Genomic DNA, 15,996 nt, shown 5'->3' on the forward strand with positions numbered 1-15,996 from the left:
CTGAGTTGGAAAGGGCATGAAGTTCTGTCTTTGCTTCTACTTTTGGGAGTGGGAATACGACGCTGCCAAATCACTGCAACGATCCAGTCCTAGCGCCGTCACAGCTTCCCCACTCTAACGAGGGAGCGCGCGGCAACTAGAGCATCCGGGAAATCCAGGCTACAGCCCTGGCGAAGAACCTGGCATTCTCTCGGTGGCGAGTCAGATACGTTCCTATGTCTCTGACAGAGAGCTAGACAGACCTTGCACAGAGGAACGAAAATCTATGGTCGAAGCCGTGGAAGGGCGGAAGTTCCAGTTGGGAATAGCGTCCGGCGAGAAACGCGTTCTCTCGAAGGTAAGTTCCACCTGCAAGGACGCTCCCACCTTCCGCAAAGGCCCTAGTTTCCGAGGCTTGGTCCAGGCCAGCGGCTGCTGCACGCCGAGGGTCGGGGCTGCTCTGACTCGCGATGGCGAGCAGTAGCAGCCTGACGGCGACCCCTGAGGGCGAAGAGGCTCCCGTCGCTGGCAGCCCCCGGATCTCAGCCGCCTGCTCCTGGGAGTGTCGGACGGAGCTGGCGAGCGCCGTGCGCCGCGTCTCGGAGGGGGAACTCGGCGCCGCCTGGGAGCTTGGGGGACCCCCGCCGAGCGGGTGAGGAAGGAAGGCGCCCTGGAGCGGGGCGGGGAAGAAGTGGGGGGATGGGAGCGGGGCCTACGTTTCTTTGGAAGCCCCGGCGAGGGGGCGCGCAGGTGGCTGGGGAGGAGGCCACGGTGTGGGCGCTCCGTAGATGGCTGAGGTGCTGTACCAAGGAGCGGGTCGAGATGCCCCCGGCTGCCTTGGCGGATGGAAGTCAGGTGAAGGGCCCTGTGCCCACGGCGAGGCTGCACGGCCAAAGGTCCGTACTTTCCCCCCGCCTGTCCCTTCGACCTGAGCAAACGCAAAGCGTTTGTGTGCGCTAGACTCAAAATACGTTTGTATTCACACACTCAGAAATTTAAATTCTAGAGACCCAATACGTTCCCAGAGATTAAATAACGACAGTGGCTGGGTTCAGACAATCAGCAGGGAAAAGAAACCACCATGGCTTCTTTCCCGCCCACTATTTCTCTAATTACCCATGCCATGGCATGGGTTGTCTGAACCTGGTGAGGTGTGGTGGGGGTGGCTTCCAAACCACCCTGCAACCCATGACTTGTTGTAAGGGTTATGGGGTGGTTTGGAAGCTACCTCTGCCACACACCTTGCTGGGTCTAGACACGGCAACCGACGCCACAGCGAGGGTAATTACGGAAATGGCAAGCATGCGAGCAGCACGCACAGGGTGGGTAAGAGAAGCCATGGTGGCTTCTTTTCCTCCAATGATCACATGAACCCAATCAGTGTTTTACCAGGAATAGTTGCTAGAAAGCAAAGGCCATCCACGGTAAATAAAGATGACTAGAACATACGTATGCACGTAGTGCAATATATTTGGCAAACTAGACTACGTTTAAGCTAATTTTAGTCCAAATACTCCATCTTACCTGGTTTGCAAATTGTAGCCACATAGTACCAACAGCAGAAGGTGGTGCAGCTAAAGAACTGGTGGTATCAACTCATCCACTTTCACTGTGATTCACAAACTAAACATATTAATGTACTTAGTATTTCATCTTGTGTTTTATGATGCAAACAGAGACCTTTACCCAATAGCTCAACAGCATGTAACATTCCTTCTTAAATTTTTGCCAACCACAAGTTAGGAAGAAATAACATTTTGATTACTCAGAAGTAGATGAACTTTTGACCGCATATTTTCTAAAATAATGACAGCCAATTGTTTTTTAAAGTAGAGGAATAAAAGGAAGCTACATACTGACATCTTGTGCATTTACATGTTTACGTGCACTCGGCTCAAAATACATCTGTATTCACACTTGGAAATTTAAATTCCGTAGACCATATATATATATATATATATACACACACACACACACACACACACACTGGTTGTACTGATCCATTTAGTTTTCATGGCATTCAACCTGTACGCAGAACACATCATGCGACGTGCTGGACTTGATGAAGCCAAGGCTGGAGTTAAAATCGCTGGAAGAAACATTAACAAGCTCAGATATGCAGATGATACCACTTTGATGGCTGAAAGTGAGGAGGAGCTGAGGAACCTCATGACGAGGGTGAAAGAAGAAAGTGCAAAAGCTGGGTTGCAGTTAAACCTCAAAAAAAACAAGATTATGGCAACCAGCTTGATTGATAACTGGCAAATAGAGGGAGAAAACGTGGAGGCAGTGGCAGACTTTGTCTTTCTAGGCGCAAAGATTACTGCAGACACTGACTGCAGCCAGGAAATCAGAAGACATTTACTTCTTGGGAGGAGAGCAATGACAAATCTTGATAAAATAGTTAAGAGCAGAGTCATCACACTGACGACAAAAGTCTGCATAGTGAAAGCAATGGTATTCCCCATAGTAACCTAAGCGAAGGAAGATAGATGCTTTTGAACTGTGGTGCTGGAGGAAAATTCTGAGAGTGCCTTGGACTGCAAGAAGATCAAACCAGTCCATACTCCGGGAAATAAAGCCAGACTGCTCATTTGAGGGAAGGATATTAAAGGCAAAACTGAAGTACTTTGGCCACATAATGAGAAGACAGAATACCCTGGAGAAGATGCTGATGCTAGGGAAAGTGGAAGGGAAAAGGAAGAGGGGCCGACCAAGGGCAAGATGGATGGATGATATTCTGGAGGTGACGGACTCGACCTTAGGGGAGCTGGGGGTGGCGACGGCCAACAGGAAGCTCTGGCGTGGGCTGGTCCATGAAGTCACGAAGAGTCGGAAGTGACTGAACGAATAAACAACAACAAAATACACACACACAGCATTATAGGGGTATAACATTATGCCTGATAATGCTAATTTTTTAAAAATCATTTTTAAAAGACCTTTCTGGTCATTGCCATTAGTCATCTTGCTAAAATGGTGGTGAATTAATTAATTAATTAAAATTATTTTTATACTGGCTTTCAGGGTGGAATGGAAAGGGTGCCTCCCATCATTTTAAATATATGAGGGTGGGGATGTGTGTATTATATGGGTCTAGCGCCATCACATTTCTTCATTTAAGTGGTATTTTGCTATTTTAATATTTATATATACAACCAGAAAAGTATTTTAGTGCTACTTAAAATATCAATTAGAAAAATCAAGAAGCAGTTGATAAAAATGGCACCAACTGCAAAGGTGTGCTCAGCTATGATAGGTTTGCCCATGTCAAAACCTCACCACTTAAAAAAAGAAAAGAAAGAAAGATGAAAGAGTAGCACTAAGGGCTTCGACACCTGTGGAGATTGCATTACTCTTCTATCCTTCTCAGAAAAAAATTGTTCTTTGGGTGCTTCCAGACGAGACTTTTATCACCTAGTTGCACTGCCTCGTTCACCGAATTTTATGGGGGTCCAGAAAACAACATCATGGATTCCCCATTTTCCCACTGCTTCTCCATCTTTCTTTAGCCAGAAAAAATCTCTTAAGGAAGAAAATACAGACTAGCTTCACAATGCCTTTTGAATGTTAGTCATGGGCGTCCTGTCTGGAAGCACCCTTTCAGAGGTAAGAAAAAGGATGAAGCAGCACTGGGAAAACACAGGAGGATTACAAATGGATGACATTATGTGGACCACCATAAACCATGAGTAAACAAACCATGGCAATTCCACAATAAATGCCTCTTCTATAAGAAGCAATTCTTGCTGTCCATAAATTTTGATTTGGCTACCAAGGCCAACTAAAACTTACAGAGTTTAGGCCATCACTTCCAAAGGTATGTACAGGCATGTATTTAGCCACTTTAAGCCACTTGCTTCCATAGTTCAGACTCCCAGTCATGCACTGAGGTATCTTCAGACTCTTTTTATGTGAGCCTGATTGTAGGTCTGACTGTCTTCAGCTGCATATAAACATGTACACACAGCAATAATAGATTATCCATCCCAACAATGGACTGATGCGATCGTATTTATTTATTTATTTATTTATTGCATTTATATCCTGCCTTTTTCCTCTTGCAAGGAACCCAAGGCGGCTTACATGATCCTCCTCCTCTCCATTTTATCCTCACAACAACAACCCTGTGAGGTAGGTTGGGCTGAGAGTCTATGGCCCAAAGTCACCCAGTGAGCTTCCATGGCTGAGTGGGGACTAGAACCTGGATCTCCCGGCTTCCAATCCAACACTCTCACCACTACACTAGCTCTCAAGATGATCCATTGGGGTATGTGAGCCACCTGATAATTGAGCAGTCCAGCACTGCCCTGATGAGTTGCAATGATGGCAGTGGTGGAGGCAGCAGGTTGGGACGAGAGCAGAGAGGGAAGCTCCCTGGCATTTCTCTTGGCTCCAGTCCTATCCTGCCTCTGCTGCGGCCGCCGAGAGCAACTGCGCCAGTCTCTGCCAGGCACGGCAGAGGAATCTGCAGCACCGGAGCAGCTGCCATCCTGCCATAGGAGAGCAGGAAGGAGATGAACCCTTCCCACTCTCCTTTGGCAGAACGAAGCCGAGAAGGAAGCGAGTGCTGTGGCAGCTATGACAGCCATTAAAACCTGGTATCGAAATAAACTGAACTTAGAACCAGACCTTTGAATCGCTACATCACAAAGTGTTAAACCAAGATTTTCTAAAATAACGAAGCATGTTCAATCACAGTGCTCTCAGTAAATATTATTATTAATAATTTTTAGTGAGAGCAAAAAGGGGGGTTGCACTGTTAATAAATAAAATATTTTTAAAATATTGTTTATTTCATCTTTATCTCATCCTTTTTAATGTTTTTGTGTGTTTTATAATGTACATAATAAGCGCAGTAGTACATACATATAATTTATAAATAAATATGCAAATAATGGAGTGCATGCTAAAAAATTTTTACTGATAAAGGTGCGCGATCAAAAAAGTTTGGAGACCACTGTTCTATCCTATAAATAAACTCTTTTTGTACAATAAGCAATGACAGGGACAGATCTAGTTCTATGAAATGTATCACCATTCTCTATTTTATAGATGTAAAGTTTAATGTGTAAAAGTGACTTCTCACATACACCACAATCATATGTGTGTTTTCTTAGAAGTAAGTCGTACTGATTTCAGTGGGGCTTATTCCCTAGTACAAGCCCATAGTCGAGTTGGGTACAAACAGATTCAGATCTCAGTTTAAAATTCAACGCTGTTCACTAATCAACGCTTGGAAGGTGTATAATTTAAAACGTGTAAACATTTAGCTGTGGGTGAAATATTTTCAGTCTGTTGTTATATAGAGTCTGTTTCTCGTGAATTAGAATTAACTTTACTATCCCGGAATTATTGGTGCTTTAAAGTGCATAATGTAAATTGACCTTTCCCCCCACCTCATCTAGTGAGAATGTTGTGCTTCTTGAAGGACAATTAAACAATGACTGTGTCGCTCCATGTTTGCTGTACTTGCACTGTGACCCCCATGGATCTGAAGAAATTGTTGGTCTTGGCATTGTGAGTGAGGCACGGAACATGGAAGTCTACATAGGAGAGGAGTACTGTGCAACTGGGAGGGGAGAGAAAGTCTTTACCATTGAACATGGCAGGTCAGTAGTTTTGTCCTTTTACATTATTGAATCAGTCTACAAACTAGCGATGGGCTATTCAGCCTTGTAAATAAGTCTCCAAATATTACTAGCTCACAAACATTTTTACTAACCTGCCCATATGTTCATCATCTGTGGCACACTGATAGCCTCAAAAAAAAAAAAAGGCGGGGCGACGGGGAAGAACTATGTGTAGCCAGTTCACACAAATTTCCCTTTCTGGTCATCTGGAGGCAATTTCTGTGCATCACAAGCCTGACATATTACTTTTTGAAGGAGAAGATTATTTTTAAAGTCAGGTCTCAAGTTATTATTTAAAGACATATGGGAGCCAGATTCAAGAAACAATATTTATTATATTTCTATACTGCCCAATAGCTGAAGCAATTTGAAGGTACAGAAGTCTCTAAATTTAGCTAATGAGAGAGCAACCATCAGTTTAAAAAAGGGTGGTGGTGAGAGGGAAGGTTGGATATTGACTAAAGTATTGTCATGTGGTCAGTTACTGAACATTACACAGTGTTGCTGGGTTTTGCTTTTCTTATTAACCTATGCATTTAGCATTGATGTGTAGACTGCTTTCTGCAAGTGCAGTTAAAGTCAAAGCTGGGTGCTGGTTGGGAACCTTCCTCATTCTGCCCTCCAATAGAAAAAGAGGCTGGTTCTGCCTCACCGGGGGTGGGAGGGTCACAACAGTTCAGAGGTTAGTAATCCGAGTCTCTGTGGATTTTGTTAAGGGCAACAAAACAAAGAAAGAGTTACTGGTAGTTAACATGGTAGATAGAGTGGACAAAGTAGCCCAGTTCGCATGTAACAACAACCCATGGGTTGTTGGGGCTGCATCGGAGCGACTGTGCTGCCTCCTGCCTGCCCATTGCTTCCACATTGCATCCAGTTTTTCAAACAACCCAGGAATTTCCTGTTCCTGGGTTGTTTGATGCAACATCCAAACCCAGAACTCTGGGTTGTTGAGGGTCAAACAGTGCAGCGTTTGAACCCATGGTTTATTATTAGGTTTGTTGCTTGTTTGCTCCCACGCAGCCCTGACAGTTCATGGATAAGCAATGCATGGGTTTCCTTTACGCGGGAACCAGGTCAGCTTGTCCTGCTACCAGGTGAGTTTTCAGAGTTTGGTATGTAGATGACATTGGGACCCGAGCTGTTATTATACCTGGGTGACTGATTCCCCTAGCCTAGAGGCAACTGTTTAAACTTCCTGTCAAATATGCCTTCATTAGTTGTTGTTGTTTTACCTTGTTTTGAATAATGTTTCTGAAAATGTTTCTGACATAAGGTGAATTTCAGTTGTATTTCAACATTGTAAGCAAAGGCTGGGATCCAAAATATTGTGTGGCTTACTGGGGGTTTACCCTCCTTTTCGTAGTAGTTGTTAGTGGCCTTCTTGCCCCCAAATTGCTCCTGAAGGTCAGCGGCGCACTACTCCACATGGTGTGATGGGATGCCACTGGAAGGGGAAATGGGCAACTTCCACCTTGTAGAAGTGCTTTCCACATGCACAGGGCCTAGATACATAATTTTTTTCTACAGTGTTTACATCCCATCTGGCCTAATGCAAATCACTGAGAACTTGTTGAATTTTTTAGGCATTTGTAAATGTTGCCTTTTATTGAGCATTAGACAAGTGTCTTGAAAACTAGAGCAGTGGACTTACCTGTGTTGTGCTTCTTGTGAAAAACTTCTTGTGAAAAACATTAAGTGTATGTAATGTTGTTATATGGAATTTTCACAGCTCCCCTACTTTATTTTCTAGCAAAGATGACCAAGTTACTTTATACAAAAAATACCTTAGATTGGAGTGTTCCACAGCCTCTTGTAAGATTAAGGTAGGAAGTCAAAGAAATTATTTTTAAAATTCTAGTTGTTGTTGTTTTTAAGAAAGGTGGTGATAAAGGAAAACTCTGTGCCTTGCTCTGCATTCAAGTATGAATACTGGAAAAAAAAATAAAAGGAGGAAATGTAATAAGGAGATGCAGTTTGCAATGGGATTCTTATTCGTGCTGATACAATAAATGGGGTTTTGTGTCTGTATAAAAGACTGTATTTTAATGATGTTTTTCTCTTATAAACTAGAAGTTTTAGATAGGACAAAAAGTTCTGTTAGTAAAATACAACCAACAAGATAGCATAACCAAGCCATGTTGCAGGGAAAGGCAGGTATCTTCAGAACAGCCAAGCAGTCTGCTCTGAGGGAATATTCCTTCCTGATTCCAAACATGGGTTACAGCAAGCACAGGTTCTCAACTTGGTGTTCTCCTAAAGAAAGTAAATGCAGGGAAATTTACTTTATTTACCCCTCTCCAACGTTTACTCCACAGCCCCATTTAGCCCCCATCTTTGGGCTCTGAGACCAGATCAACCTAGTGGGGTAAAACTGGCCTGGAGAGAGATTGTGGGGGGATGGGTTCAGCAGCCTGTTCCCAGATTCCCATTATTCAGCAGATACAGTGTTGGAGGCCCATGTTTGCTGACATAGTGTATACTTCCATGCTGTGTCACAGAATACTTGGAAAACCATGCTAGTGCTACATTAACAGTTATTAAAATGATGGATCCAGTATTTTTATTTATTGATTTAATACATTTCTTAGCTACCTTTCAAAGCTGAAGTCTTCCTAGCAACGTCTTCTCAGACTAATTTTTATCTCAGACTAATTTTTAACATAGCACTTACGTGCCTGCATATCTGTCGTTGTGCCAGACCTGGTGTCGGTAACTGATGTGGTCAGGAATTTGCCAGTCCCTGTCCACTGACAAGGGGGCCAACTATTGACCAGAGCTGACCACTGAGGATAGGCCTGAAACAAGGGGCTGACAGCAGAAACCTCATGGCACTGAGGCTCCTAAGCAGAAAGGAGACTGCAGGGACTGGTGTTAAAAGAAAAAAGGCTTCTGAACTCCCCATGGACAGATTTCTTTCTTTCCTGCACGGGTTGGGGGAAAAAATTAGGAACATAGGAAGCAGCCTTATACTGAATCAGACCAAGGTCCATCTAGCCTTGTATTGTCAACACAGACTGGCAGTGGCTTTCCAGGGTTCCAAGCAGAATTCTTTCCCCACCCTACCTGGAGATGCTAGGGATTGAACAGGGCACCTTCTGCATGCAAAGCATGTGCTCTACCTCTGAGCTACAGCCCTTTCTCAGTTGTATGCGTGTGTCTCCCTAAAGGAATGCCACATAGGGACATAGGAAACTGCCTTATATTGAAACTCGCCCATCATGCTAGACCATCTTTTAGCGCATCACGCACAAGTGGGAATGAGCTAGAGTGAGCCTCAGTCTCATATGCTCCCCCTCCCCTCCGTTTGTCCCACACCGCCAGGGGAAGGCGTTTGGATGTTTTTCTTTCTGCTTTTTCTTAACCGTGGTTTGTCATGTCATCCAGACTGACAGACTGTAATTAACATTAACTGTGGTTAGTTTCAAACAAGCTAATTTCCAATCATAATTACTAAAGCTGAGTTGTTAAAGTAATCACAGTTAAAATTAACCCCAGTTCCAGGTCTGGACAGCATGGCAATCTGTGCTTAATCAAAAGCGCACAGTTCCAGATTTCTCCCCCATCTTGCACAGGAGGAGGAGAGTGGAGGGAGCACATGAGCCTAAGGTTCGCTGTGGTTAATTCCTAGTTGCTCATGTTGCACTAAATTATGTCTTAGCCAACATACGAATGCAGCTCCATAATAATCATCTTACAAAAAGAGCTTTTCTAGACCAAGTCTCCTACTTAGAATTCATATTATTTTGCCAAAGTAATTAACAAATTATTGTAACCTAAATATCATCTTTTTCTTTTCACTAGCTACTGTCCATCAGTCAAAAACAAAGAGTACTCATCAGTAAAATCATAGTACAAGTCAAATCAGTTTGTACAAAATCTATGCCAGCCTTTGCTGGACTAGGATCAGGAATAGACCTAGACAAAGTACAAACTATAATGGAATCTATGGGATCAAAATTATCACCTGGGGCTCAACAGCTCCTGGATATGGTTCGTTTTCAGCAGAAGGTGAGTTACTGTGTATAAAACACTATTTATGAAATGTCCATTCTTATGGTGTATAATGGGGTGTTGAGCCCCTTTCAGCTCAAGGGCCAAATCCCATTTCAGAGAAGCTCTTGGAGGCCTCATTCCAGTGGTGGGCTGGGCCAAAGTCAAAGGGGTGGGGCCAGAGATACCAGCATATTTTAGCTTTAAGCTCTTACTACAAGTAACTAAGACTTAGGAAAGGAATGTCAACCTTTTAGAATGGGGAGAAAACTCAGGAAACTACCACGTGATATGGGAATAGGGGAAAGGGGGGTAGGTGGTTGTTGTTGGTTGTCAGGAATGAATCTGAGCATGTGGAGATGTCTGGCTGCTCAGATTCGGAATCAGAATAGGAACAGCCAGAACAGAGGGAGGCACCCTCCTTAATGAGCCCAGATATGGCGAGACTTTCTTCCCAAGACCTTGACACACAGATGGCCCAGCCTGAACGGCTCCCCCATTCCTCCACCATGAGAACCCAGGTTTCGGAGGAGAAGGAGAGCGAGGAGTATGACTTGAGGGATGCTAGGGTCCGTTGCAGAGCGAAGTAGGAAAAGGTAGAGGCTGTGCTCAGACGCTTCAACAAGCTGGCCACTCATGGAAGCTAACATAGGAGGGAGCTGCCGTAAGGGAGGGGCATCCCTGCGAAGCAAGTCTGGCCGAGAAGGTTATGCCCAGACTGCTGGCAACTTCTCTAACTTCCACTTTGAATCCTTTATTGGTGTTTGTAGATATGTGGAGTAGCTGGTTCTATGCAGTCTTAAGAGTTTCCTAGAATCTGCATTTGCAAAGAAGCTAGTCACTTAATAATAAAGTAGTGTTGGCTTGAAGCTTTGTATCGGGGAGTGTGTTGATTGTGAAGGGAGAGGACGAAGGAACCTGACAGTGGTTAGGGGCAAGGGTATAGGGCAGGGGAAGGGGATGTGATCTTTTGGGGAACCCCAAAGGGCCGGCTTTGGCCCCCAGGCCTGAGCGTCTACACCTTGGGGTATAAAGTGGTGAAGGGAGGACCTGTATTGTGGGGTCTGTGTGTAGCATTTCTGTGTGCTCAGCCCACACCAACAAATTGTATGCATCCACACAGTGTCCAGCCACTGAGGGCTGACATACCCAGTGTCTTCCAGGCAAAATTGACCCCCTGTCAAATGTCAGCCAGATTTTGGTCCACTGTACTGCAGTTGACAACCTAGACAGCCCCTATCTGTATAGCCCATCTTCCCAGATGAATGAATTGTGGCACAATTAAGAGAGACCCACTTTGTTAGCTCTTTAAAACATCTTTAAGATCCTGGATCAAGTAGACAATGAGTAAAATAACTTGTGAAAATACTATATATTCTTCTGTTCCCTAGCTATCTCCTCTTCTTTTGCTTTGGTCAATCCCACATTTAGAGCAATTTTTTTCATCATTGCTACGTTTATTCTACTTCCATAGAAGCTCCTAACATAGCTGGTTGTCTCCGTGAGATTATGTTGAGAATAAAACCATGTTCAATAAAGTCTACATTTCTGTAAACAGTAATAATAGGTAGCCAGGAACCAATGAGTAGAGCATGTTGGGGCTCAGTAGAATGTAGCTAAGTGAGCAGAGCATTCAGCAAATGGTCTGATAAGGTGCTACAGCAGCAAAGGAAATCAACCCCAAGTTGCCAGTTGAAGTTGGGCAAGTCCAAGGAGGTACTTATTGACTGTTGGGGCTTCATATATTTACTGGGGCTACATATATAACTTGTTAATGTATCCATACATTTTATTTCCATTAGAATGGACTTCCTTTTGGAGGCAAACTACAAAATATATTCGGGAGAAATGGATTTGTATCTGAAAACAACCATGCCATTGATGGATTGAAAATGGCACCTGATATGGGGAGACTAGACCATTTGCCCAACAGGCCCTCTTTTCTAAAAGCTAAGTCAGCAGCTGGAATGGCTATGGAAGACTTAAAGATACACACCAATATGAACAAACAGGTTCCTGGTACAGAGAACATGTTTGAGCCTCCAGGGCTTCAAACTCCACAACCCAGTGCTGTGGTTTCTCAAAACAACTTTAAAGGTTTGGTGTCGTCTTTTTTACAAGAGCAAGGAAAAGAAAACCCAGATATGCCCAACTCCACACTGCTGCTTCCATTTCTTCAGACGGTATGTGGTCAAGTCAATCGTCTACGAATAGATGAAAGGAGTAAACAGTGTCAGGACAATTCTGTATCTGAGGATGAGGGTATTCAAACTGTTAGGTAAGTTCCGGCTGGGTAATTTTATAAACTTCTTTTACCCTTAACAACAGTTTTCTTGGGAAAATATGACTGGCATCACCAGGCAATTGGACTAGATAACTAAAAAGTTGAACCCCCTCCTCCTGACAATTGAATTTTGTTCAACTCTTGTACATGTTGGAACTAAGGACACTCACTTGGTTGATCAGACTCTGAAAATGGTGACATGTCCAGCTCACAGGAATCATTCCAGTAAGTTCATCTGTGTCTGATGGCAAGAACTTCAGGAAATACTAACCCTTGGAGCTTAGGTCTGTACTATGGCCATAGTTAAAGGTATCCTTTAAGGACAGTAGCAAGGAGGTTGTTCTTGATAGTCTAAGGACTGGACATATCTCATACCTGTACTTAGTGAAGGTGGAAGCGCACCATTGTGCAGGCTTTATAAGTTTTCATTTTAACATTTAAACACCTAATTGTATAAGTATCTACTACTTTCTCTTATTTATATTTGCACCTTAATCCTACTGATCAGTGTTGCCATGTTTTATGTGACACGGGCATGAAACAATGGTGGATAAGGCTACTGATACATCATGACAGGTATATATTACTTCCATTATCAAAGGCAGTATGCTTCTGAATACCAGATGCTGGAATACACAAGCAGGAGGTGCTTTTGCGTTTATGTCCTGCTTATGAGCTTGCCAGAGGCATTTGGTTGGGCGCTGTGGGAACAGCATGCTGGACTAGATAGACCTCTGGTCTGTCCTAGCATAGCTCTTCTTACGTTTTTACGGGTTGCTTCCAGTGTGCGTTAATGGAACCTGTGCTTAATTGATGCTGAGACTGAAAAGATGGATAGTTATGATTTCTAACTTAGCATTAACTGTACTATTAAGCAACATTGGGTTTTTCACAACATACTTCTTAAACTTATTGATTCTTCAGTGCTGAACCTTCTGTTGAGGCATTTTTAAACTCATGCTAATTAAAGTGCACAATTATGTTTTGGCCAGCTTAGCTTATTTCTTATGTGTTCATTTCTTGCAGTGTAGAACAGCAGCCTGTTTGCCTGTACTTGGAAAAGTTCATCTCCAAAAACGTGGAACTGATGGAGAAGAGATTAATGGAGAATATTGATGTGCGTATGCAGGAACTTCAAGAACACATAGATAATAAAATTGCTGCAATAATGGATTTGGTTCGGAATTCCAGTAATGTTTCACAAGAACACAATCCTTTGAGAGAAGAACCCTCAAATGGGAAGAGGTAGGCAATTGTTGAAAAGTGGAAAACCTCAACATACATGTTTTCCAAGGGCAAGTATTTATTTTACAAGCTTTTGAAAGCTGTATGCTTATAAGCTTATAAATATTTAAAACCTCAGATTATATACTTGTTACTGTAATTTCCCCAGTATTGTACACTAATGTTAGTGTTTATATATCTGTAACTTGCAAAAATACCAAACCAATATTTTTTTACAGTTCATATAATTTTTTACATCTGTATATGACTTATTTATTCATAAACATTTAAAAATGTTCCCTTTATGGATGTTATTCTCATATTTAATTATGGAGAAGTGTTCTAAATAAAGCAGTTTGCAGCTTTATTAATATCTGAATAGTTATGTTTTAATGTAGGGTAATATAACAGAAGAATTAAATTCCATCATTTTGGGAGGGGGGGTTCTTATATAAAGAGTATGGGCAGTATCCAACGGAACACTTATCCCCGCTGCCGATTCCCTTCCACAAGCAGTTGGTCATGCCAATTCCATTGCACAACTGCGACCCACTGCTTATGCAAGGGAGCTTTAGCATGTCCTAGAGGAAGCCCCAAAACGAACAGAAACACTCATTTCTGGAAGGAGGCAGGTCAGGTCAGTGGAGCTCTCCCATGTAAGCTCCGCCAACCTGCCTCCTTCCAGAAACGAGTGTTTCCACTCTTTTTGGGATGCCCCCAGAAGCACAACATAATTATTGGGACACAAGAGAATCAGTGGGGGCATAAGTGCCCCACTGGATACTGGCCTATATTCTTTGAAGAAAGGCAGATGTATTAGGGAAAGGGAAGAATGGATTTCAGTTATAGGTACATTCCTGTTTAGCTTAGTTTGTCCACCACACAGAGTTTTTATATATTTCCACAGAAGTCTGCCCCAGTTCTTGTTCTGTATCCAGTCATCCTTTATCCCAGAGCTGCAGTATGCCCTATATGTTTGAGGACACTGTTCTAGAGTTAGTATTACATGTAAGTTGATATGAGTTCCTGCAAAATAGTAACAGGTACCACCAGAGTTTGTCAGAGTAAAATACTTAGTTCTTCTGTATTTCGATAGGTACATTAACTCACACTGTATTTAGAGGTTTAGAAGATCAGGCACTCATACATCAGTGCACAAGATAAAGGTTTTAGATCAGGGGTGCAGAGGCCCAGGCCCAGGGGTCCAAATGCAGCCTTCTGGGGTTCTTCAGAGAACCATGCCCCTTCCCCTGGCCTCAACCCCTTTTCTCCAACATCCTATGATGTGGTGGCTTCCTGGCTCTTGTGCAGTTCTTCCTGTTCTAAAAGGTTGAAATGCCTCTCCTAAGGCTGAGTTATCAGAAGTAAGAACTTCAAGCTACAATAAGCTGGTATTTTTGGCCCCGCCCCTTCTTACCTTCAGTCCCACCCACCTTTGAAATGCAGCTTCTCCTAAATAGAATTCAGCCCTCAAGGCGAAGGAGGTTCAACACCCCTGACTTAGCTCCTAAGATGAGTGTAACAGAAGGAAGTTCGTGGAAGAAAGTTCCCTATCCTGTCCTTCCCCTTGCAGCCACCTGTATTTTATTTATGTATTATTACCAGGGATGTCGGAGAAATCTGTGATGGAATCAAATGAGTTCAGATTTCTATGAATCCGACCAGCAGATTCCTGGTCTCTCTGGTGTCTTCCCCTCCCTGCCTACCAGAACACCCCCTTTCCTCCCCTTCAGAGGTTGCTGTTCCAGCCTCAGAGGACACCCAGTGTGGTTCTTTCCGTGCTGGCTGTGAGGGAGTGGGGGAGGGGAGTTGGAACTCCAAGAAGTGTTTTTACAAGCAATCCTATGGTCCCTGGGACACTCTCCCAGGGAGTTTAGGATTGCTCTTACTATCCAAGCCAAAGTCTTTTTGTAGTTTCTGGCCCAACTACCCTTCCAGATACCTTCAATTTCCCTGAAACCTGCTGGCAGGCAATATCACTGTGATGTTGTTGTATATTTCAGTTTACCTGTTTTATTTGAAATAAGTAATACTTAAAGGAAAGATTTATGAAAGCATGCTCTTCCAGTGCATGTCTGCATAAGCTTGGGGTTCAAACTGAAACAGCTTGCTGGAGATCCTCGTTAAGAGCTCTACAGTTTCTGGTATCTGTATCCTGCTTCTCGACGGATGAGATGCTTTGCTGCCAGACCAGCCAGGAGGACAGCATTCGTGACCAACACAACGAATGTAAGGATGTACAGGCGGTTCGATTGTGTGTTCTGGCTTTCTTCAGGATAAACCTGAATGGAAGAGTCTGAACACGGAAAGCAGAAGATAAATGGAGGGTTAAAGTGTAGGTCACAAATTCCACGGCCATGCACAAACACTTAATTTTAAAAAATTTGAATAATCATTGGCAATACATCCCTTTCACTTTCATCGGCTTGTTAGGATTGATTGGGAGAGTGTGGAGGAGAAGTAACACTGGTTACCTGATATTGACCCAGGTCACATGATAGGTGCTGGCCACCATTGCAAATATTCAAGCAAGCACTGTGGTTTATTGTTATGTGCGAACCCAGGCAGGGTGGCTTGTTGCCATGATTAACAAGCCACCCCAGAACCCAAGAATAGCCCATGGGTTCTGGGTAGCTTGTTAACCACAGAAATAAACCACCTTGCCCAGGCTCTCAAATCATAATAAGCCATAGCGCTCCCCCACCATGGCTTGAATATTCACAGTGCCGGCCGGCACATGCTGGTGCTGATTGTGTGAACTGTCCCATTGTCCCATCGGTTAGACTACCATATTTTTTCTTTCTAAATAATTTTAATTGTTATTAGAATCAGTGAAGTCTGTATATGTAACCTCACCGAAAGTAACATAAGAAAGTGGTCTTTTTG

At 43.3% G+C, this 15,996-nt stretch overlaps 3 protein-coding genes across 4 annotated transcripts in view; 1 reads left to right on the forward strand and 2 right to left on the reverse strand.

Annotated features, from left to right (window-relative positions):
• LOC146350935 (disintegrin and metalloproteinase domain-containing protein 9-like) overlaps window positions 1–327 on the reverse strand; it is a 61,807-nt gene extending 61,480 nt beyond the window's left edge. Inside the window, exon 1 of the mRNA XM_084845983.1 lies at window positions 1–327. The gene's annotated coding sequence lies outside the window, so the exon portion shown is untranslated.
• C3H10orf88 (chromosome 3 C10orf88 homolog) lies at window positions 307–15,147 on the forward strand. Of its 2 annotated transcripts, none has more exons than XM_084845989.1 (6): window positions 307–631; window positions 5,388–5,591; window positions 7,363–7,435; window positions 9,414–9,620; window positions 11,405–11,880; window positions 12,913–15,147. In XM_084845989.1, the coding sequence occupies exons 1-6, from the start codon at window positions 450–452 to the stop codon at window positions 13,133–13,135; spliced, it is 1,365 nt and encodes a 454-aa protein (XP_084702115.1). In that variant the 5' UTR covers window positions 307–449; the 3' UTR covers window positions 13,136–15,147. The 2 variants fall into 2 exon arrangements, with proteins under 2 accessions (XP_084702115.1, XP_084702114.1); XM_084845988.1 differs by lacking the exon at window positions 307–631 and adding an exon at window positions 652–875.
• CUZD1 (CUB and zona pellucida like domains 1) overlaps window positions 13,182–15,996 on the reverse strand; it is a 23,744-nt gene continuing 20,929 nt past the window's right edge. The window contains exon 9 of the mRNA XM_084845986.1: window positions 13,182–15,406. Within this exon, the coding sequence (XP_084702112.1) occupies window positions 15,243–15,406 (164 nt within the window). The 3' untranslated portion in view covers window positions 13,182–15,242. The remainder of the gene's footprint in view (window positions 15,407–15,996) is intronic.

Source organism: Heloderma suspectum, chromosome 3, assembly GCF_057233095.1.
Source record: "Heloderma suspectum isolate Gila_16-S chromosome 3, 16-S_ref, whole genome shotgun sequence".
In the NCBI taxonomy this organism is placed as follows: Eukaryota; Metazoa; Chordata; class Lepidosauria; order Squamata; family Helodermatidae; genus Heloderma; species Heloderma suspectum.

Excerpts from the sequence above, each read along its gene's own strand:
- C3H10orf88 (XM_084845988.1), top strand. The coding sequence starts at position 679 with ATGGGAGCGGGGCCTACGTTTCTTTGGAAGCCCCGGCGAGGGGGCGCG. Across the intron at positions 5,592-7,362 it reads TTTACCATTGAACATGGCAG|CAAAGATGACCAAGTTACTT; the intron begins GTCAGTAGTTTT and ends TTTATTTTCTAG. Across the intron at positions 11,881-12,912 it reads GAGGGTATTCAAACTGTTAG|TGTAGAACAGCAGCCTGTTT; the intron begins GTAAGTTCCGGC and ends CATTTCTTGCAG.